This window comes from Suillus clintonianus (genome assembly GCF_016758775.1).
Source record: "Suillus clintonianus strain FC179 chromosome Unknown DEU56scaffold_102, whole genome shotgun sequence".
In the NCBI taxonomy this organism is placed as follows: domain Eukaryota; kingdom Fungi; phylum Basidiomycota; class Agaricomycetes; order Boletales; family Suillaceae; genus Suillus; species Suillus clintonianus.
Window position 1 is genome coordinate 27,648 of NW_024539326.1, and position 20,197 is coordinate 47,844.

Here is a 20,197-nt window from a genome sequence, read left to right on the forward strand (position 1 = left end):
CTGCCACCGGGAACTACAATGCCTCGATTCCCAGCAGATTTCTCCCTTCCGGCACATGCAGTTTATCCAAGTTGATACCGCTGCCAATATTATTCCCCCTACATTCAACTACATGTTTGCAGAAGTTCAGGATCCAACCACGAATCTAACCACGAATCTACAAGTCGGCACGGCTTACTTTGCAAAAGATGCCCTCCCCACCAAGTCATTCAAAGATCCAGGTCCCGCTCAACTTCTTGTATATTGCATCGAACGACTCGGATCCGACATGGAATGTCTTCATTGTGGTATGCGTGATGCTTTCCGTGTACGCAGTGTTTGACTTGCTTATGCTGGGGACATGAAATCAGTATATGCAATGCACCATGTTTCTTGTGCTATGTGACAGTCTGTAAATGTCTTGTTAATCCACTAGGTTGACCATCCTAGCGACCACGGGGACGAAGTACTTAATGTGTAGGCTCATCATTTTACAAAGCCGTTGAGAAAGTCATGTATCTGAATTTCAATGAATGCTATGTATGATGGCAGACGTCTATCAGGAGCAAAGTATCTTCAAATACATGCAATGGTAGTCTCTATTACAGCGATAAACGCACTTGATGAACGGAAATATGAAATTTCAAATGACAAGTCTGAACGCGGTCACGTGCAGCGCGTCTTATTGATCTTCGTCAAGTTAAAATTCACTTCCTCTATACTGTAGCTGACTGTATGGAGGCAACTGGGGGTTGAGCGTGACAGGTTCCCAAGTTCGACAGGTAAGCAACCAGGCAGTTCACCATTGTGACAGGCCAAAAATTAGCAACTATCAACATCCTGGCACCCACATGGAGTTGCACTCTACACGGCCAATCGAAATAAGCATAGAATCTATGTTTTGTTTTGGGAGCATAGCAACTATACGTACACAATGCCGGTACTATAATTTTCGTCCTATACGTACGCTATACATTTTCTCGGTATATGAGCTATGTCTGAAACTGTGGCGCGAAGCATGGTAAAAAGCATGAAAAAGGTATATGCAAGAAAATAGATAATAAATCAAGGGGATTCGAACTCTCGAGCTCACCATTGACTTTCTCACACATCATTCATGCAACAGCGTACATACTATCACTGGTGGGGTTTTTCAAAGGTTTTCAATGTTTGATGCGTAGCACACTCGTCAATAGGTTTTTTTTCCCGCTGTGGGAGAAATCGTAGAAGTCCGCTATAGTGATAGCGTACCGATCCTGCTGGGTGCGAGAATAGTAGTCGACCCAAGGGGATAGCTCTGAGAGCAGTTCCTCAAGTATGAGCGAGGGGAACAGTGAAGAAGGAAGTGATGCGCTGAAGACAGAACAGCTAGGTATGTGAGGAGATGCGGAGATGCGAGAATGCGCGGAGATGCGAGGTATGCAGATGCGGAGATGCGAGGTATGCGGATGCGGAGAAACGAGTGAATGTCTAGAGGGTACCAGGTATGCGAACGGATAGGGTACCAGGTGTACGGAACGGGTAGGGTACCAGGTATCAGAACAGGTAATCGGGTAGGGCAAACTAGGTACCAGGTATATGCGAAGACGTGCAGAAACCGCCTTGCAAAGGAACTCAACTAGGACTAGCAATAGTCAACTGTCAATGGCGATGCGAGCGTTCGCGCGGGATGAGAAGGCAAACAAGTGATTGCTCAAGCAAGGAAAGACAAGGTAAGACTAAGCTAGTGACTCCGCAACACACAACCAGAGAGAGGGAATGTAGGAAAGTCCTGGATACGAGTCTGCAACGTAGTATATATCATAGTCCATAAGAAACCGGAACTGTATAAGCGAGCGCATATGTACGCGAAGTCGGAGGGGATAATATGTAAGTAGCGCTATGCGACCTCATGCATGGGAACAGTATGCGCATAGTTCTGCGAATGATCAGGATCCAGTAATAAGAGATAAGAACGCACCAGTGGGAACTGACAGATACGGACAGGATATGGACGGACGGTACATTGCGATGCGATGCGTAGAGTGCGTGGATTCCGCAACCTCGTGTGATGGTCCGCAACGGCCTGTGGAAGGTAGGCATGACTTCGTCCAGTAAGGGAAAATGGTGCCGTACGGGGCTGCAGCCAGGGCGTCTCCTACACCGCTTCTTGACAGACCTGTGGGAAATTTCGTGCTCTATCACACCCAGGTGAAATCTGATTTTTTTGCGATGATGTTTGAGTGTCGGAAGGAATCCGGTTGTACAATGTCAGTTTGGCAGGGACTGGCTAAGCTGTTTCAAAATTTGTCACAGCAATGTCACACTGGAGTTTTATAGCTCCGCAACGGTAGAATTTTGAATCTCGATATCTGAACGAGTGTTCATGTACAGTTTTTGAGCGGAGATTATAATTGATGCTGCACTATAGTCACGGTGCAGCATACACTCTTTCAATAACTTCACTGATAACATGGTTCTGCCCTCATTCAATCACGATATAGAAATCGCAGTGGTAAGTATCATTTGTATAGGGACAGAGATTGGTTTCCCTTGGTTTTTTTCCTGTTTGAAAAATTATACAGATTGTAGCATTACAATCATTAACGCTCAGTGGTGTGACATGTGTCAATGGATGATTTATTGTGAACACAACTGCTCGATGTTTTCTATGGGATCTTCACAGCTGTATTCTATAGACACTAGAGAACACTGGCTAAAATCACAGAATATTTTTGTGCAGTGTGTAGCTCGCGATATGATGATCAGCGAATTTTGAAACCCAATACCCATTTTGAAAAACCCCGCCAGTGATAGTACCGTTAAGCTATCAGACTGTTAGAATGTACCATAAGTAATAATATTTAACAAGCTACCACGGACTTGGAAGAAATTTCGTTGAATTACTGGCAGCAGCTATTATATATAGGGCCATCTGCTCACAACACAACAGCTACTAGGTAGTAATGTTGTTATTCTAAAGCTTGCTACATTGTTGTATATATTAAATATGTCTGTCTTAGTGAAGATTACCGCTGGTGAAGCTGTATGCATGGTATGAAGACCTTGGAAGCCGTGGGATAACTCAATATATAGATCCTATGCTTTGGCGGCATTGATTCTATGCAGGACCGGTGATTGTAATGTAATTATATCCTGTTACCACACCGTTATCCGGCAGCTATATAAACATTATAAATTTTTCCAGTATGTACCAGACCCTGAATATGTATAGGTTCTATATCTATTGTACACATTTAAATTGTTTTTCGTCAAATATACAACGTGCGAATTTGACGATTGGCCGTGTACTTAGAAAATATGATGTAGTCAATGCATTAATGAGCCAAAATGAGTCTGAATGGGGCGAAAAATGAAAAATGAGCCTTAGTAGTGATTTTTCGTACCAATTTCTACCAGCGTGACATATGAAATTATAGCAACTCGACCTACGTGATGTGTGACATGGGGCAAATTAGCAATGCAACCAGCTCTGCGTGACGCGTGACAGTTGCTTCCATACAGTAGGGGAGCTCAAAGTTGAACGCCCAACACCCAAGCCCAACGCCCAACGCCCAACCTCGTGACTGAAATTAGGTATACCTAGAATAAATAGAAGTAAATATGGAGTAAAGCCACTGATGAGATAAGCTCCTTACCTAAACCTTGTCGCGCGAAGCGCCGAAACCTTCGCCAACTGTCTCCCCCTAATCCTCAGCATTTCTAAACCTTTTCACACCCTAAACCTTTTCATATTCTATTCCTAACCTTTCCATACTTAAAAAATGCTATTCCTAACCCTAATCATAACCCATGTCATAGATTTTATTGTGCGAGCATGTGGCAAAAGTCTAATGAGGGATAACTGAACAGGATTAGGAATGAAAAAGCAAGGTCTCCTAGGTATAAAAAGGTTTAGGTACGATGAAAAGGCTTAAAAGGTTTAGAAATGCTGAGGATTAGGGGGAGACAGTTGGCGAAGGTTTCGGCGCTTCGCGCGACAAGGTTTAGGTAAGGAGCTTATCTCATCAGTGGCTTTACTCCATATTTACTTCTATTTATTCTAGGTATACCTAATTTCAGTCACGAGGTTGGGCGTTGGGTGTTGGGCTTGGGTGTTGGGCGTTCAACTTTGAGCTCCCCTAGTCAGCTACAGTACGTGCTCAGATCTTTTCCTTGACCCTCGTCTCAAATGCTCACCCGTCGTCTGCGCTCTATACTACCCGCACTCGTAAGTCTCTCTTTTTCTCCTCCATTGAATTTACTCTCTCAAAGTAGGTTCCCGTCGCTGGCAGACGACATTGGACGTCACTGCCGTCGACCCATCACCTATCCTCTGTCCCATCCTCTCAACTCTCAACTCCTCTGCATAACACGAGAATCTCTCCAGAACTCCAGGAATGGCATGGCAAACTGAGGAACCGGACCGTATCACCTTTCGCTGTGCGTGGAGGATGCTTGTACATCAACACTTGCAGAGTGCATCATGAACTTGGGTATGTACGTATAAACTCTGGTAGTTCTATTAATCACACAGTTTTTTACCATCTAGGCGTGTGACTGGCGACAGCACCAGCAAGGACAGTCACTGCAAGCACATGGTAAGGCCGATTTCACCTCACTTCACATTCATTTCCACTCATTTTACACATCTTCTCGCGTTTCTATTTCCCTGGAAATCCTCAAGCTCGGCCCGTGGTACCAACAGTCAGTACCATACTTGAACATTGTATTCTCCCACTCCTACAGAACGATTCTCGCCTCCGAGCGGCACCCAAGGTCATTAACCAGAGTGTTCGAGACTCGTGTCACGCGCCATCGGCAAGGTTGCTGCCCTCTGAAGAGTTCTGACCACCCAAAAGTGCTGTGCGCTTGGCTTAGAGGACTGCTTCATTTGCTACACGAGCATGCATGGCGCTCGCAGAAACGCTGGTCTGATGCAAAACTCTTTCCAACTCAGTGCACCAGGCGTGCCTCACAGTGTATGCGTCGTTTCCTTGCTGTTATTGATGAATGTGGCTGATGCCTTGTCTCATCAACCTTCGAATCGCGTCTTTCGCGGGGTTACATCCGCCGTTTTCGTCCACCGCGATTACCTTCCCTTCCTATTGGCTTCCACACGTACACTCCACACCCACGTAGTCCATCATCCCGCTCTCTATCTTCATTCCCTCTCTTCACCGCATTCGACCATCTCCAGATATCGCCGAAGATCAGCCCCCATCATCTCTAGCCCGTCCTCCATTCCCTTCGTTCGGCCGCTAACAAATACTCCGATACGTCCCCCCAGTTCCTTGCTGACTATCACGGTGCAGATCAAGAGGAGGAGACCATGCAAGAAGATTGATGTCAGGGAGGAGCGCACCGGCCATCACAGCTGAGATAACACTGATAGCTTATATGATGGAGATTGGGCTGGCGAACACATGGATCATGGTGAACCGGCGCCCATTATTCTCCTTACTCTATATACTTCAGATGCAGCTCTCTCTTCCGGGCCTGCACCTTGCAACCGCCTGTCCATCGCTAACGTCTTTTATTTCTCATGTCGCCCGTTGAACTTAGTCATTCGCGGAAGAAAATCTCGATCACTCTTTCCTCCGTCGATCATCTCGAACTCTCGATGTGGCACCTCGTATCCCTTGTTGATGCATCACGCACTGAAATCGCGCATGGAACTCGCCACCAGAACGATCGTGATTGGATACAGGAGATTTTCGAGGACACAGCTGAACCTTGGTAAGTGTTGACTTCACAACTCCAAGCAAAATAACTAATGTTCTGGATTCAAACCAAAGTTCCGGAGCAATGCACCCTCCTCCGCTCTAACCTCTTCTCCAACTCTCCTTTTTAGATGAACTCCCTTCCGCAAACAAATTCCACCCTAGTACTCGTCCCCACCATTCATCGTCGACTTCCGCAACGGGCTCGCAAAGTGGAACAGCTACAAGCACCCTCGGTCGCTCGCTTCCCGTATCCCTCGCCCAGGAACAAGAAAATCAGCAGGCAGCAAGCGTGGGCCAAGGCACTCTAGCGTGTGCTGACCCGAGAGATCGGTGTGCGTGGAAGGTGATCGATTAAGGTATTTGTTGTGTCGCAGACGCACCGATTGGTACCTGTCCCAATCCTCCCAATGCTGAGCAGCGTAAGTCTGACGTAGGTCATTACATTAGCCGCCACGCCACAACGCCTGTAACCAAAAAAGCTAGAGTCCTATACATATAGCCAGAGCTTTAATTCAGATCTCGCCAAGAGAATTTTGTTGCACAATGAACACGAGTCCACCCACCGCTAGAGGTCTTCAAGTTTTACACCCCTGATCATAAATGATGACAATGTTCCTTTCGGGGGTGTCCCTGTACATACCTTCTCTGACAGTCTAGCTGGCGCAAGGAACGAAGACAAGGATCTGGACGAGGGAATATAGTTTCCTGATTCTTCGTCCGATGTGGTATTCACAAAGGGCTGGTATGGTGAGTTTTCCTTACGGTATTCGATGTAACTCGCAGAATGCGTTTGGTCACTCTTCCCAGAGATCCACCGAAAGCATAGTAGTTTCAGGTAAGAAGATTCGGGTGTTCAAAGCGAGGACAAAGCATTGCGTTGAGCAGAACTGCAGGGCTGGATGCCATACTGTCATATTTATTACTTGATTGCGCGTGCCAGCAAGAAACGAGATGTGGGTAGTGGCCGTACGTCACGCGACGCACAGTACCAAAAACATCTAGATTGCAGTGATAGATCGTAGCATGTAGATGAAAATCTAGCCATATGACGCAGCTCACCTAGTGCATGACAGCCGTGGCTTGTCACCGAAACCGCTCCCTCGTTGATGTCTGCCCCCCGTTTGGTGTTTGAGTTGAACGTCATCTAAGTATAGCCCAGGATAATAATAGAATTATATCTGTCGATGACAAATTTCATTCTAGTCATCTTCAGCTGTCCCCGTCTTTCGCATTCGCATCCAGTTCAATGATTCATTTATACGTACAAGTACTGACACCGCACTTTGAAGTAAAATAAAAGGAGAGATTTATGTCGGGAAAATCCCAAATAAAAGTGAGATTTACAAGAGATAAACATACGATAACGACAGTACGATTATCCTATGTTTAGTCACAGTTTACCATACATTTTCTCTCAATAAAGTCTTTAGTTTTCCTAGAATATTCACTGCCATTTATTCTTAGCATACGAAGCGATACAGATTTGCCATACGCTACATATCGATGATCGCATCAATTCTAGCCTTCTACAACCTTCTATCACTTCCCAATCTTTTTCCGTGCTCCGTACCAACCCCCAGCAGCCCAGAACATGGCAGGACCACACCGAAATGTGCCCGACAAACCCCCTAGTGTGCCCCTCAAGCCCACTAGTAAACTGGGTCCGCTGGGAAAGAAGAGGGTGTTGGAAACCCCAGCGAGTGCATCTGCCTTGAAACGACCACGGCCTACACTGGCAGGAGGGGATGGAGGACCGGGGGTATTTCTCAATCCATTCCCTGAACCCTTCGACCCAGGCATGAGTGTTAGTGAATCTGAAGAGTTGACCCGAAGGCTACACCAGCGGATGGATCAGGATTCGAGCGAGGCCATGAGCGAGATTGAGCAAGCGACCGAAGACATCAATGCAGCTATTGATCCCAGCCTTCGAGATATGGAGCCCACATCAGCCTTGACTGAACAGCGTCTCAGCCACGAACGTGTACCTACGCTAGACAGCGGTCCCATCCAAAATGCAGCCTATATGCATCCCCAAGGGCGCGGGAGTGCATCTGCTTCACGTGCACCAGCCTCAGCTCCTTCTCGACCTGTTTCAACTTCTATACGAGGTCCTACCCCCGATGCAGTGACTGCAAGTCGAACACGTTTGGTGACTCCAAGCACTACCGGCAGTGCATTCGAACCTACCTCACGTCGTCTAGGAGCACCACCTCTCAAACCGTCAGCAACATCCAGTCAGTTTCGAACTCCCGACATACCTCCTGTTCGTCGCGCAGGCTTCTCAACTAGCACCGAACCTTCACAGCGTGCAGCTGCAACATCACTATCGAGCTCGCGAGTCACTAGTGCTGCATTTACGGACAAAATTGCGAACCTTGATACCATTGTCGCACAGCTTTCTGAGAAAGTCGATCGGTTGACGCTGCAAAGTAGAGAATCAGCTGAAATCAAGCCTCGAATTGAAGAACTCACTCAAGAAAACAATATGCTGCGAGCAACTGTCGAAGACCACCGTGCTGCGATACATGAACTCGAAGCAACTGTTGATGCACAGAGTGCATCACTGGAAGAACTGCTCACGTTGATCAATGGACTTAGGTCTGCCGGAGCCACACCACCAACAGTCAAGTCGGTTGACAAAGCAACAAAAGCAGTTCGCGACAACGTGTTTAATGTGAGTTCATGCACGACATTCATCAATATATGTACTTACCATGTCCCAGAATGCAATACGGCACACCTTCTTCCACGCAATGGGGATTTCCGATTCCAAGCAGGCAACGTCATTGGGCGTCCTTGACGACGGTTCGTTCTGGTTCAAGTGCCCGACACGAGACGCGAATCTTCTGCGACCGAACTTTGCTGGATCGTGGTCAGAGAATGCGGATTGGCGGGATGATATGGTCCGCTACATCCGACTAAAAGCCTGTGAAGTTTTTGCTCAGCTTCCCGTTGACCATCTCTCGCAAAAAACGGATACCGATATCATCAAACAGCTGAAGGAGGTGTTCGAGAACACCAGGGGATCCATCAAAAAAGGAAGCAAGGGGCAAGACGCACTGGAGGCAAGAAATCGCAAGCAGCGACAGACTGCTCGGAAGAATCGCGTGAGTATTTTGACGGACTCTATGTGCCTTTTAATGAAGTCACGCGCTAGAAAAACATAGAGAGATCAGCAATTGAAATACGAAAAGAGACGGGAACAGATGGACCTGAGTGGGATTGGTTCTTCCAAGTTGGTTATCAATCAACGGACGAATCCGACGGTGGTGGTACTCACAATGGTAAACGTGTGGTTGACTTCGCATCAGACAGCGAGACCGCTCAAGTACCGCCAATCAAGAAATCTTCGAAGTCCAAGAATGCGGACACAGTATGGACCTCTCGTCCTCCGTGTTATCGTGACGAACAGGTGAAATGAGCTGGTGACTGTCATAACCGACCTAATCATGTTTGCAGGTCAATGAGAAAGTTAGCCTGATCAACGACGCTGTCAATAAAAGAAGAGCAGATCGAAAAAACTTCATTGTTCCCATCGTCGTAGGTGAAAAATGTGACAAAGATCTCCCAAAGCCCGCAAACAACAAACTCAAGATCCGACGGGAGTTCATTGATCCTGCCTGGCTTGCGGAGAATTCACAAATGGATGTCCCATCCCGAGTCGATGCTGATGCTCCAACACGACCCTGCGACCCTGACGCCGGTCGTGGACTCGGAGATGAATATGTCAGCGGCAATGACACACTGTATGATGGGGGTGATGAAGAAGATCTGGAGGAATAAGGTCGCGCACCTGATGGAATGCAGAGTTCCTCCCCTTCGCGTGGACGGATGAAATGGACTTGAAATCCTGTAGTATTAGGCTCGCAATTCGGACAACAGACCATGTATTTGTATTTCGGCTGCTGTACTATTCTTCGTCAAGCTCGAGATTAACATCCATGTCCACTTCTGTTCCATCCTGAGATGTTGTGAGTACTGGAGATGAAAATCACAACAGACGTACATGATTATGGGCTACAGTCACCCAATATTCGACACCAGAAATGGTGATGGGGATGAGTATGAGTTGTCCCGACACGAGTTCAATCTCGACGACCTCCATTTCACCGAGGGCATTTCCATACCAGACTTGCACGCCAAGATCAATTGCCCTAGTAACAATACAGTAAGTCTCTAGATTAGCGTTGAGAGGTACGAGACAGACCATAGATCCCACGGGAATGCTGGCATGTCATCATCCGCGACAAAAGGACGAACAACTGCGACTGTCTTGGTAATTTGACCCTGATCTTCATACTCCATGTCGATTTTGAAGATCCATTGGATTTCGACAGCGACTCGACCATTGAAATAAGCATAGCGAGCAGTTTTCCCGCGGGTTTGTGTTGCTGCTCCATAGCGGAGGGCTTCAACAAACACATGGGAGTAAGATTTTACATGGCCCATAAAGCAGGCACCATGATCTGCGAGAACGACGTCAGCGTGAATTACAAAGCCCGACTCGCCCCACTTGTCCTGCAGGAACTGCAGGACAAGACCATATAGCATGGGGTCGAATGTCTGAAGCTTGACATCCTTGGAATGTCGGGGATATGTTACACGTCCTGCCTTTGTCAGTTGAACTGCATGATGTACAAAAAAATACTTGACTTACGTGCATTCCCGTCCTCTCCGAAAGATGCTAAATACTCTTGCAATGTTCCACGACGTGGGCGAGTTCCACCTTTCAAACACGATTCGAGAAGTTCGATTGAGTCGCGGTCATTTTCGTCGGTCTCCGGAAGTCTTCGAAAAGCGTTCAACTGCAACAAAAATTAGACAGACTCGTAGCATGAAGAGAAAAAGAGCCTACCAGATCATGGACTAGAACCCATTTCCACCATTTGCGCATCATCGTGCATTCGAGTTCGCCACCCTTGTGATTATTATGGTTCGTCCTACCGAGAAAGCCGTTGTTTCGTTCGTATGGAAACACCCACGTAGCATAGCAAGGCCTGAACTGGAGAAACTGACGTCGAAGATGTTGAGCGAGATGAAAATAAGGGGTTAGGTGACACCCCATACGCGCCCAATTCTGGCATGCTCTAGAGAGTGCCGCACAGCCCCGTTCGACCTCATCTGGGCTGATTGAACGTGACGACAAGATCCGGATAGCGGCAGAGAACTCGAGAATGGTTGCATAATGATGTCTGATTGAACGATCCATCGTGAGGGCATCATTCTCATCAAGCTGCTCGTCAGTAGGTTGTGCTTCTGTTTCGGAGAGCAGTATTTCGAGACGACGCCGACGCATGACCTTCTCGTTCTTCGCATGCGCAGCTGCATGTTTGGTGTTGGCTCTTGATTTTGGTGCATCGATATCGGGGATAAGGCCGTCAATTTCCCATGCAACGAAAAGCCCGACAAACAACACACTAATATGGAGTCGCCATTGGTCTGCCTTTGACGAGGAAGAAGTGACCTGTAAATGTAAAGTATTGATCAGATGAATCACGAGAGGTGTGATAGCAGACGTACGGATGGGGGTAAGCGACCAACTGATACTGGCCAAATGATCCGAGAGAAGAATTCATCAAGTCGTTCCAGAGGATACCAGTCTTCTCGAGGAATGGGATTGAGCATCCCGGACTGAAGGATTATGACCTTCGTCACATGCCTAACCATACCTGTGATGGTTCATCAATATTCATTCATACGACAGCAGAGATTACTCACAGAGATACACACAGTGCATGAACTCCACTACCGAGTTGACGGCTGTCAACCAACCTGGGATGAGGTTAAACACTGACCAGTGCACTCCACGACGCTCGAAGATCTCCTTTTGATCATCGTCGTCAAGAGAACATGAACGAAAGGCATATTTGACGTAGCGCCAAGCATCACGTAGTCTGAAGTCTGCGGACACATTAGAAACGACCCAATAATGCACCATTAATTCTGACTTACCCGTCGGATTGAAACCACGTGGATCTGCAAGATAATATGAAGGTGTGTCGCATTGCGGACACATAAATAACTTTGATGAGAAAGAGGCAAGTCCTTCAATTTTGCGACTCGCTGGAAGATCGGAGACCTCGCTATTGAGAACTGAATGAATGGGATACTTGTTTTCGTGTCCATATATACGAAACTCTTGTCCTGTTCAATAAAAAGTCAGAATATCTATAGTGAGATGAATGAATACACACCACCATAAAGTTCGGTCATTTCGACCACGAATTTTTCCATTATTTTGTTAAGTTGCACGAGCGTTGGTTCATTTGGTCCAGGGATGACCATAATCAGAAAGGTTTCTTCGGTAAGATAGCGGACGCCACGAGGATTGTTGCAGCAGGTCATGTATAAGGCTCCCGTAGAGTGGTTGCCACGCTTGACTGATTGGAACCTAGTGTATAAACACGATGAGAGACTTCGATGTCCAGTCAGCGATTTACGCACCAATCAAGGTTGATTTGCCACACTAATCCACACGGAAGTGAAACGAAGCGCTGTTGGATATTGTGCACGTCATCGTCGACAACGCGAAATCGGCCATTGTCATGATACGTGCGTTGCAAACCAGCTCGAATTGCACGCCAGCCCCAGGCATTGTGCATGTCATGCATGGGACTAGAAGGGTCTGCAAAGGCATCGTCACCTCCCACATGGGTAGCTGGCACTTGGCGTGGTTCATCACCTTCTCGTCTCCATTGTTGCAACTCTTCGTATTTTCCTGGGCGGAGAAGCCAATGTTGTATTGCCTGACGAGGTGCGACGTATGGCAGAACTTTCGTCGGCTTGCGCTTTGATTTTCCGCTAGCGAGAACCTTTGTCGTGTAGAGTATACCTTCACAATCTTCTTCACGGCACTGTTGCGGAAGCTCTTCGTCGTACAGCGTGAGGGGATCGTGGACCTGCCAGCATGACGGACATACGAAGAGGTAAGTAATGATAGAGTCAAGATTGACCCCCAGACGCCTCTCAGCTGTAGGCAAAGTTCTCGCCATGTCTTCCAGACCTTCATACTCGATATCCTGTGTGTGATCGCGAGCGTAGCACAATGCACGCGCGACTAGTGATGTGCAGGGCCAGGGCTCAGGCCCGCAGGCCCACATGGCCCGGCCCTACAGAAGCCCAACCGGACAGCTATTGCTCGTGACTTCTTAGGAATCATGGCCTCGTCGGTATCCAGCGAGCGGGCATTTTCTTCAGCTGCGCTAACGATTACAAAGCGCCGCAACCGTCTCAAAGGTGATGTCGTTGAGGCACTACAGGTAATGAAATGCCTTCTTCGTCATGACCTGGTTTTCCGCGAGTCAGGACCTTCGTCATTGACTGAAGATCCTGCAGATGAGGATGATGAGCTACTTGATGGATGTACAGAGAACTCTGGTGAAGATAGTATTGTACTGTAGGACATGTTCAATTATTTTACAATTTCAGGCCCGGGCTTCAGCCCAAGCCCAGCCCAGCCCAAGCCCAAGCCCGCTGTCAGGGCTGGGCCAAAATTTTAGCAAGCCCATACCCGCTCAAGCCCAGGCCCAGCCCTGGGCCACAGGCCCAAGCCCGGCCCGCACAACACTACGCGCGACCCCGTCGAGAATGATGCGTGAAACATCGTGCGAGGCACCTTTGAACGCAGATGCAATGTACGCACGCACGTATGCATTCCTAATAGCGGAGTGCTCGCTAAAGGCAGGTGCTTCATCGAACAATAGTTCTTCTTCGTCATCCTGTTGTAAGCGATCCTCGTTCTCGTCAAAACCATTGCCCGCATTGAACGCAGGGTCGTTGACGATGTCCGCACCCTCATCGAGATCTCGCTCCTCATCAGAATGTCCTTCGTCACCATCTTCCTCCTCGACAGCATCTTCTTGGGGCAGGTATACCCGATAAGCGTTTTCTTCATCATCCGAGCTGACGTGCACGTCACCTTCCCTTTCATAATTGCCGCCTTCCCAATCGTTGTCGTCGTCATCGTTGCCGTCGTATTGATCTTCTACTTCCATCCGGTACCCGATCTCGACATCATGTTGAGGTTCTTGCACATAGTCATTAATAGCTGGGTCTGGGTGCAATCCAGCTAATTCGGGGGATGGTGTGTTCCTGGGTGATGCGAGGATGGGGGAGCCCCGCTGCTCATCTGTCTCCCGCATGCGCAGATGCTCGTGTTGGCGCCGGTCAGCATCTAGATGCCTTTGGCGAGTAAGTCTTAACTGTTGGAGTTGACCACGGTCAGATAAAGAGCAACGGCTACAGGCGCACCAAACAAGGGCTCTTGCCATCGTGTTTGAGCAGAGAGTCGTTTGAGTGCGCAGCAATGTGTCGTGTCTGCCATCATCGTGAGATAAGACGATGGGCGCCCACGGCATATTGCGAGCGCGCAGCAGCAGGTGAGCTCCTCGAATGAGACTTAGCGTTTGAAAACGTTAACGCTGACGGCTAACGTGAAGTCAGTATAACGTTGTATATTATTCACAGAAAACAAAAAGGACACGCTACATCACGTTTATTTACTGATTACATGAGATTTTCCGAAAATAATAACTGCTATTATTTTGCCTCAAAGTCTGGTGTGAGCAGACAACAGTGATGACTTGGTCTCCAACCGCCCCAGCACGAGGTATCATATCGTCAATATGCACAACTGCCGCCGTCACAACATCTCACTCACCACGAGCACAACAGTACATTGCAATTGGGCGTGCGCCTCTATCATTCTACTTATGACCCAGTCTCCTCACAGCGCTGTGTTAACCGCGGTTATTTAGATCTTGAATCTTTCTCTGCTACGCCATCTTCGACATGTGCCGTTTCAATATTTCCCATTTTTCTCCATTCGCAAGTCTTCAACGCACTGTCAAAATGTGCTTGCATCCGTTGTTTTCAAACGTGTCTTGGCGATTCATCGTGAAGCGAATGCCTTCTCTCTTACTCATTCACAAGCGAAAACCGCCCGTTTACATGCAAGAAGCACATTTTTCTTCCTATCGATGTCAATCGTCATCATCCCTGCCATCTTCCGGGAATGTTCAAGCAGTATTTCCTGATCGTCTGGAAGAGCTTGAACATCGTGTGCCTCTCGGGTACATCCCGTCTGATATGTAGTCTCTACGTTCGCAAGCCACTTATTCTGGACTCTACTGGACTGTCAAGCACTGCAAGCATTGGTGGTTCTAGCGTTCTCGCGGTCAGACCGCTTACAGAAGTCTAGGTTGATAACCCGAAGCGACGTAACACCATGAGGACGAAGTAAGGTATAGGCTCATCGTTTTACAAGGCCGTGGAGATAAGCATGCCTGGTGTCTGAAATTCAATGAATGCTACATGGGATAACAGGCGTCTATCGGAAGTAACAATGTTCAAATACATGCAGTAGTAATCTCTATTCCAACGAGAAGGTTCTGAAGGGAGTGACCGCTTAGCAGCTGGAGAAAGCAGTACTTGTTTGCTAAGTGCGTGAAAGACACGGGAAGCGCCTTGCTAGACGTGCAAAGCAGCTAATGTCTGGAACATATTCAATGTCTAGCGGGGAAGGGGGTCTGTTCGTTGCAGCAGAAGCACTGGTACTTCCAGTCTGCAAGGTTTCTGGGGTAGTTCCTTCTGTCAAATTGGATGTGCCCACCGGGGGTGCGCTGCCGCTTGAAGCACCAGCGTTCGCTACACCAGTGTTGGGAGTGTGAACTTGTTGGGGAGGGGGACGTGGTCGCTGCACCACATGCCGTTTCCCGCTGATGGCGTTAGCGGTGCGCTGCGGGAATGTAATGAAAACGGGATCATGGATTGCCACAGCTCGGCAAACTTACGTATTTGCCTCGAGTTGCGAAGACATCCACAGTGGGGATCCTGCTGGGGAGGGGAGTATTACCCTGAGGAGCGGAGGAGCGAGAAAAGAGACGATTCATCATGTTTTTCATTCGTGAGCCTTCGGCATGGTGTGTGGTCGTAGTAGCGCGGTTGTTGCGTCTAGGCGGGGAATGCGGATCAAACTGCAGGCGGATGGTGAGATGTGCATTGAGACTATCGTACCGTATGAACTTACATCATTGAAGAACCTAGGTGGGATTCTAGTGCGTTGTGGGCGAGGCTTTTGGCCTGGGATGGTCTTCTGCAAGATTGAAGTTAGGGATAGTGCATAACGAGGAGAAAGGGAGCGTACTTTAAGAATTTTCTGTTCAGACTATATGACAAGTCAGGATGAAGCATGACATATGGAGATGATTTGCTCGCCTGCTCTGATTCACTCTGAGGAACTGTCCATGTGCGAACGAGCTTGTCCTCACAGCCAGTGGCGATGAGCTGGCTGTCCTCGGAAAAGGCTACACAACGGACGGTATCAGGGTGCTCGAGCGGCTCGCCGATGGGTTCGAATGTGGTCAGGTCAAAGAACCGCGTCGTTTTGTCGTACGATGTGGTGGCGAATTTGGTGCCATTGGGAGCAATGGCTAGTGAGAGAAAGGATTCGGTGTGCGCGTCAAATTGTTTGATGATGTCTCCAGTGGCAGCATCTGAGATTCGGATGTCTTTGTAATTTCCACTGACGAGACGGAGACCATCTGGAGTGAATGCGACTCGCCAAGCCCGCTGTTCTATTTTTAGTAGTTCTTCTCCCTTTGCTGAATTCCAAACGATGATGTGTTTTTGTGTGCCTGCTGCTAGTTTGCTTCCATCGGGGGAGTATGCCACCGAGCGTGCCACACTGCCGACTCGGAGTGGTCCGAGGACGATTTTGCCCGTCTTCCTGTTCCACACGCATACTGTTTTGTCCAATGACGCACTTGCAAATGTCTCGTTGTCCGGTGCAAATACGACGCCCCAAACTTCACTGTTATGCCCCTTGAACGAGACTGGCACTCTCTTTTTTGTCTCAACTTCCCAGACCAGGATGCTCCCGTTATCTCCTCCACTCACAATCCAACACCCATCGGAGGATGCTGCAACCGTCTGGACTCCATCATCGTGACCCAACCAGGGCTCCCCCACCTGTTTCCCCGTGTCCAAATCCCACACCCGAAGACTTTCGTCATCAGAGCAAGTGACGAGGAGACGTGTACCAGGGATGAAAGCTACGCCGCCCACACGTTCTTCATGACCCTTGAGTGTCATTTCGACATGAGGTGGTTCCTTTCGAGTTGACGATGTTCCATGAGTGGTAGCCGCCATTGGATCTTGTTCAGCGACTCGGTCAGCAAGAGCATCGAGGAGGGAGCAGTCACTTACATCTGCTATGGTGAGTGATTGCTATGTTGTATCTTCTACAGGATACTACTGCTGAATCTAAATGTCGGCCTCGCTGTAGACACGTGGTGTCCGCGTGTTCACTGTTAACAATATTTTGGGCGCTTGTAGTAGGCGCCGCGACCGTTTTGACTGTACTTCGGCATGTCGTGGCTGATACAATTTATCGGCCCATCAATCTCTTGAACTTCTCGCATTGCACTAATAGATGACCGAATGGATGCAACAAATCAATGGGTCCATATTGGTTGGCTGTGAAACAAGTATCATAACCTCAGTCCCAGGAAGGACCAGTTTTTCGTTCCAGCAGGCATCGTGTTGTGAGAGTCTGGCAACTACCCTCAGTACGCTCGATTACTGGTACGTGGCTTTTCCTGATTGTAGTACACGTTAATTGATTCCGCCTGTAGGTTTTCATGTGCAAGTTGACCATCACTTGGACACGCAACTCCACATTAACTGATTCATATACTTATAAGCGAGAGTCTGCACAGAAACCGCTTTTGTTATAGGATCAGCGCGCTGACGGGACACTACTATTACACGCATTCTCATCGATTCCTCCCATTTAAATCTGGATTTGCTCCGCATCTCACATACTCAATATTGTCTCCCATGAAGCCTTCCGGGAGATAGAGCTAACGATATAGGTTCCACGTTAACACCCAGTTCTCACATCACAAGCTCACGGATCACGACGATGTTATCCGGATATCCATGACTGATTCTCCGAATGGGCCCAGGCTCATGAGCGACAGGAGTAATCTGAACGTTGAACGTCTTGGCCGAGTGTCGAAAATGAATTGTAAGTAGTTCACGTGGTGAATGAGCGCGGGTCTGACGGACACAAGCTCTTTTGAGGGGCCGTGATTGAATCGGTAACTCCCGCTTGCATGCTATTTGATACACTGATAGGCCATCACTGCCATCAGCTCCATATCCCTCAACGTTGCATGACAGCTTATTTCGCTCGTGGTGCAGAGCCAAGCTTCGTTTTGGATTTTATCGCGTTATCGCGTCATCTCGCCAACGTTCCGCCAGCCCTATCTCCTACTCAAATTCCAATTGATGCTCACATATGTAACCTTCGCAAATCCTTCATTGACATATCAACGCCCGATGCTGCAATGGGCATCGACCTACAGCCCAACATATCTCCGGAGGTCGCTTGTGCACCATCTTCTGCGTTCGGAGAACGCGTTGCTTTCACCCCCTTGGCTGAATTTGGTGTTACTGATAGGCATGTAATTCTCTAGCGAGATCCTTCATCCGTACAATACATAATTGCAACAAATTGAATACAGCTCACGTGGAGTTGCAGAAGTTGACCATGCTGAAAAACGAACAGGGAGAATTGAGCTCCGATGATGAGAAGAAGTACAAAGTGTTGATCAGGCAGTGCGAGAAGGAGATTTTGGGTGCTGCGGATGTTATCTGCTGCACATGCGTGGGTGCTGGTGATCCTCGCCTCAACAAGCTCAAGTTCAGGATGGTTTTGATCGACAAAGCCACGCAAGCTACTGAAGCGGGTGCGCTTGTATTCCTTGATAGGTTGTTCCTCGACTGACCCTGAAGCAGGATGTATGGTCCCTCTGGTGCTTGGTTGTAAGCAGGTTGTTCTTGTCGGCGATCGCCAGCAGCTTGGTCCAGTCTATAGATGGCTTGTCAATATACTAGGTTGACCATCCAAGCGACGTGACACCATGGGGACGAAGTAAGGTATAGGCTCATCATTTCACAAAGCTGTTGAGAAAGTCAGGTATCTGAATTTCAGTGAATGCTATGTATGATGGTAGGCGTCTATCAGGAGCAAAAAATCGTCAAACACATGCAATGGTAATTTCTATTCCAACGAAAGGTTCTCAAGGGAGTGACCGCTTAGCAGGTGGAGAATGCAGTACTTGTTTGCTAAGTGCGTGAAAGACACGAGAAACACCTTGCTAGACGTGCAAAGCAGCCAACGTCTGGAACATATTCAATGTCTAGCGGGGAAGGGGGTCCGTTGGTTGCAGCAGAAGCACTGGTACTTCCAGTCTGCAAGGTTTCTGGGGCAGTTCCATCGGTCGCATTGGATGTGCCCACTGGGGGTGCGCTGCTGCTTGAAGCACCAGCATTCGCTACACCAGTGTTGGAAGTATGGGCTGGTTTGGGAGGGGGACGTGGTCGCTGCACCACATGCCGTTTCCCGCTGATGGCATTAGCGGTGCGCTGCGGGAATGTCATGAAAACGGGATCATGGATTGCCACAGCTCGGCAAACTTACGTATTTGCCTCGAGTTGCGAAGACATCCACAGTGGGGATCCTGCTGGGGAGGGGAGTATCACCCTGAGGAGTGGAGGAACGAGAAAAGAGACGGGTCATAATGTTTTTCATTCGTGAGCCTTCGACATGGTGCGTGGTTGTAGTAGTGCGGTTGTTGCGTCCAGGTGGGGAACGCGTATCAAACTACAAACGGATGGTGAGATGTGCATTGAGACTACTGTGCCATATAGACTTACATCATTGAAGAACCTAGGCGGGATTCTGGTGCATTGCGGGTGAGGCTTTTGGCCTGGGATGGTCTTCTGCAAGGCTGAAGTTAGGGGTAGTACGCAATGAGGAGAAAGGGAGCGTACTTTAAGAATTTTCTGTTCAGACTATATGATAAGTCAGCGTGAAGCATGACATGAGATTATTTGCTCGCCTGCTCTGATTCACTCTGAGGAACTGTCCATGTGCGAACGAGCTTGTCCCAACAACCGGTGGCGATGAGCTGGCTGTCCTCGGAAAAGGCTACACAACGGACGGTATCAGGGTGCTCGAGCGGCTCGCCGATGGGTTCGAATGTGGTCAGGTCAAAGAACCGCGTCGTTTTATCATTGGATGTGGTGGCGAATTTGGTGCCATTGGGAGCAATGGCTAGTGAGATAAAATTTTCGACGTGCGCGTCAAACTGTTTGATGATGTCTCCAGTGGTAGCATCTGAGATTCGGATGTCTTTCCTGTTTCCACTGACGAGACGGAGACCATCTGGAGTGAATGCGACTCGCCAAGCCCGCTGTTCTATTTTTAGTAGTTCTTCTCCATTTTCTGGATTCCAAACGATGATGTGTTCGTGCGTGCCTGCTGCTAGTTTGCTTCCATCGGGGGAGTATGCCACCGAGTTTGCCTCACTGCCCACTTGGAGTGGCCCGAGGACAATTTTGCCCGTCTTCCTATTCCACACGCATACTGTTTCGTCCTCTGACGCACTTGCAAATGTCTCGGTGTCCGGTGCAAATACGACGCCCTCAATACAACCGCAACGCCC

At 48.4% G+C, this 20,197-nt stretch overlaps 5 protein-coding genes across 5 annotated transcripts; 4 read left to right on the top strand and 1 right to left on the bottom strand.

The window, feature by feature from the left end:
- Window positions 1–4,048: 4,048 nt before the first annotated feature.
- DEU56DRAFT_41389 (uncharacterized protein) lies at window positions 4,049–5,183 on the top strand. Its single transcript, XM_041346106.1, has 4 exons — window positions 4,049–4,189; window positions 4,237–4,454; window positions 4,511–4,559; window positions 4,646–5,183. The coding sequence occupies exons 1-4, from the start codon at window positions 4,151–4,153 to the stop codon at window positions 4,979–4,981; spliced, it is 642 nt and encodes a 213-aa protein (XP_041203843.1). The 5' UTR covers window positions 4,049–4,150; the 3' UTR covers window positions 4,982–5,183.
- Window positions 5,184–5,503: 320 nt separating this feature from the next.
- Window positions 5,504–6,832, top strand: DEU56DRAFT_759847 (uncharacterized protein; the record flags this gene model as incomplete). Its single annotated transcript, XM_041350362.1, has 7 exons — window positions 5,504–5,697; window positions 5,847–6,016; window positions 6,059–6,114; window positions 6,342–6,431; window positions 6,468–6,519; window positions 6,625–6,650; window positions 6,758–6,832. The coding sequence occupies 7 exons, from the start codon at window positions 5,504–5,506 to the stop codon at window positions 6,830–6,832; spliced, it is 663 nt and encodes a 220-aa protein (XP_041203844.1).
- Window positions 6,833–7,248: 416 nt separating this feature from the next.
- Window positions 7,249–9,467, top strand: DEU56DRAFT_923703 (uncharacterized protein; the record flags this gene model as incomplete). Its single annotated transcript, XM_041358537.1, has 4 exons — window positions 7,249–8,358; window positions 8,408–8,791; window positions 8,842–9,057; window positions 9,144–9,467. Exons 1-4 carry the CDS (start codon window positions 7,276–7,278, stop codon window positions 9,465–9,467), a joined length of 2,007 nt encoding a protein of 668 aa, XP_041203845.1. The 5' UTR covers window positions 7,249–7,275.
- Window positions 9,468–13,198: 3,731 nt separating this feature from the next.
- On the bottom strand, window positions 13,199–13,954 carry DEU56DRAFT_917212 (uncharacterized protein; the record flags this gene model as incomplete). The annotated part of the gene is made up of 1 exon (XM_041357961.1): window positions 13,199–13,954. The coding sequence occupies one exon, from the start codon at window positions 13,952–13,954 to the stop codon at window positions 13,199–13,201; it is 756 nt and encodes a 251-aa protein (XP_041203846.1).
- Window positions 13,955–18,180: 4,226 nt separating this feature from the next.
- DEU56DRAFT_744946 (uncharacterized protein) lies at window positions 18,181–18,474 on the top strand (the record flags this gene model as incomplete). Its single annotated transcript, XM_041349116.1, has 1 exon — window positions 18,181–18,474. A coding segment is annotated over one exon (294 nt), but the record flags the coding sequence as incomplete, so codon positions are not given.
- Between the last annotated feature and the right edge of the window lie 1,723 nt (window positions 18,475–20,197).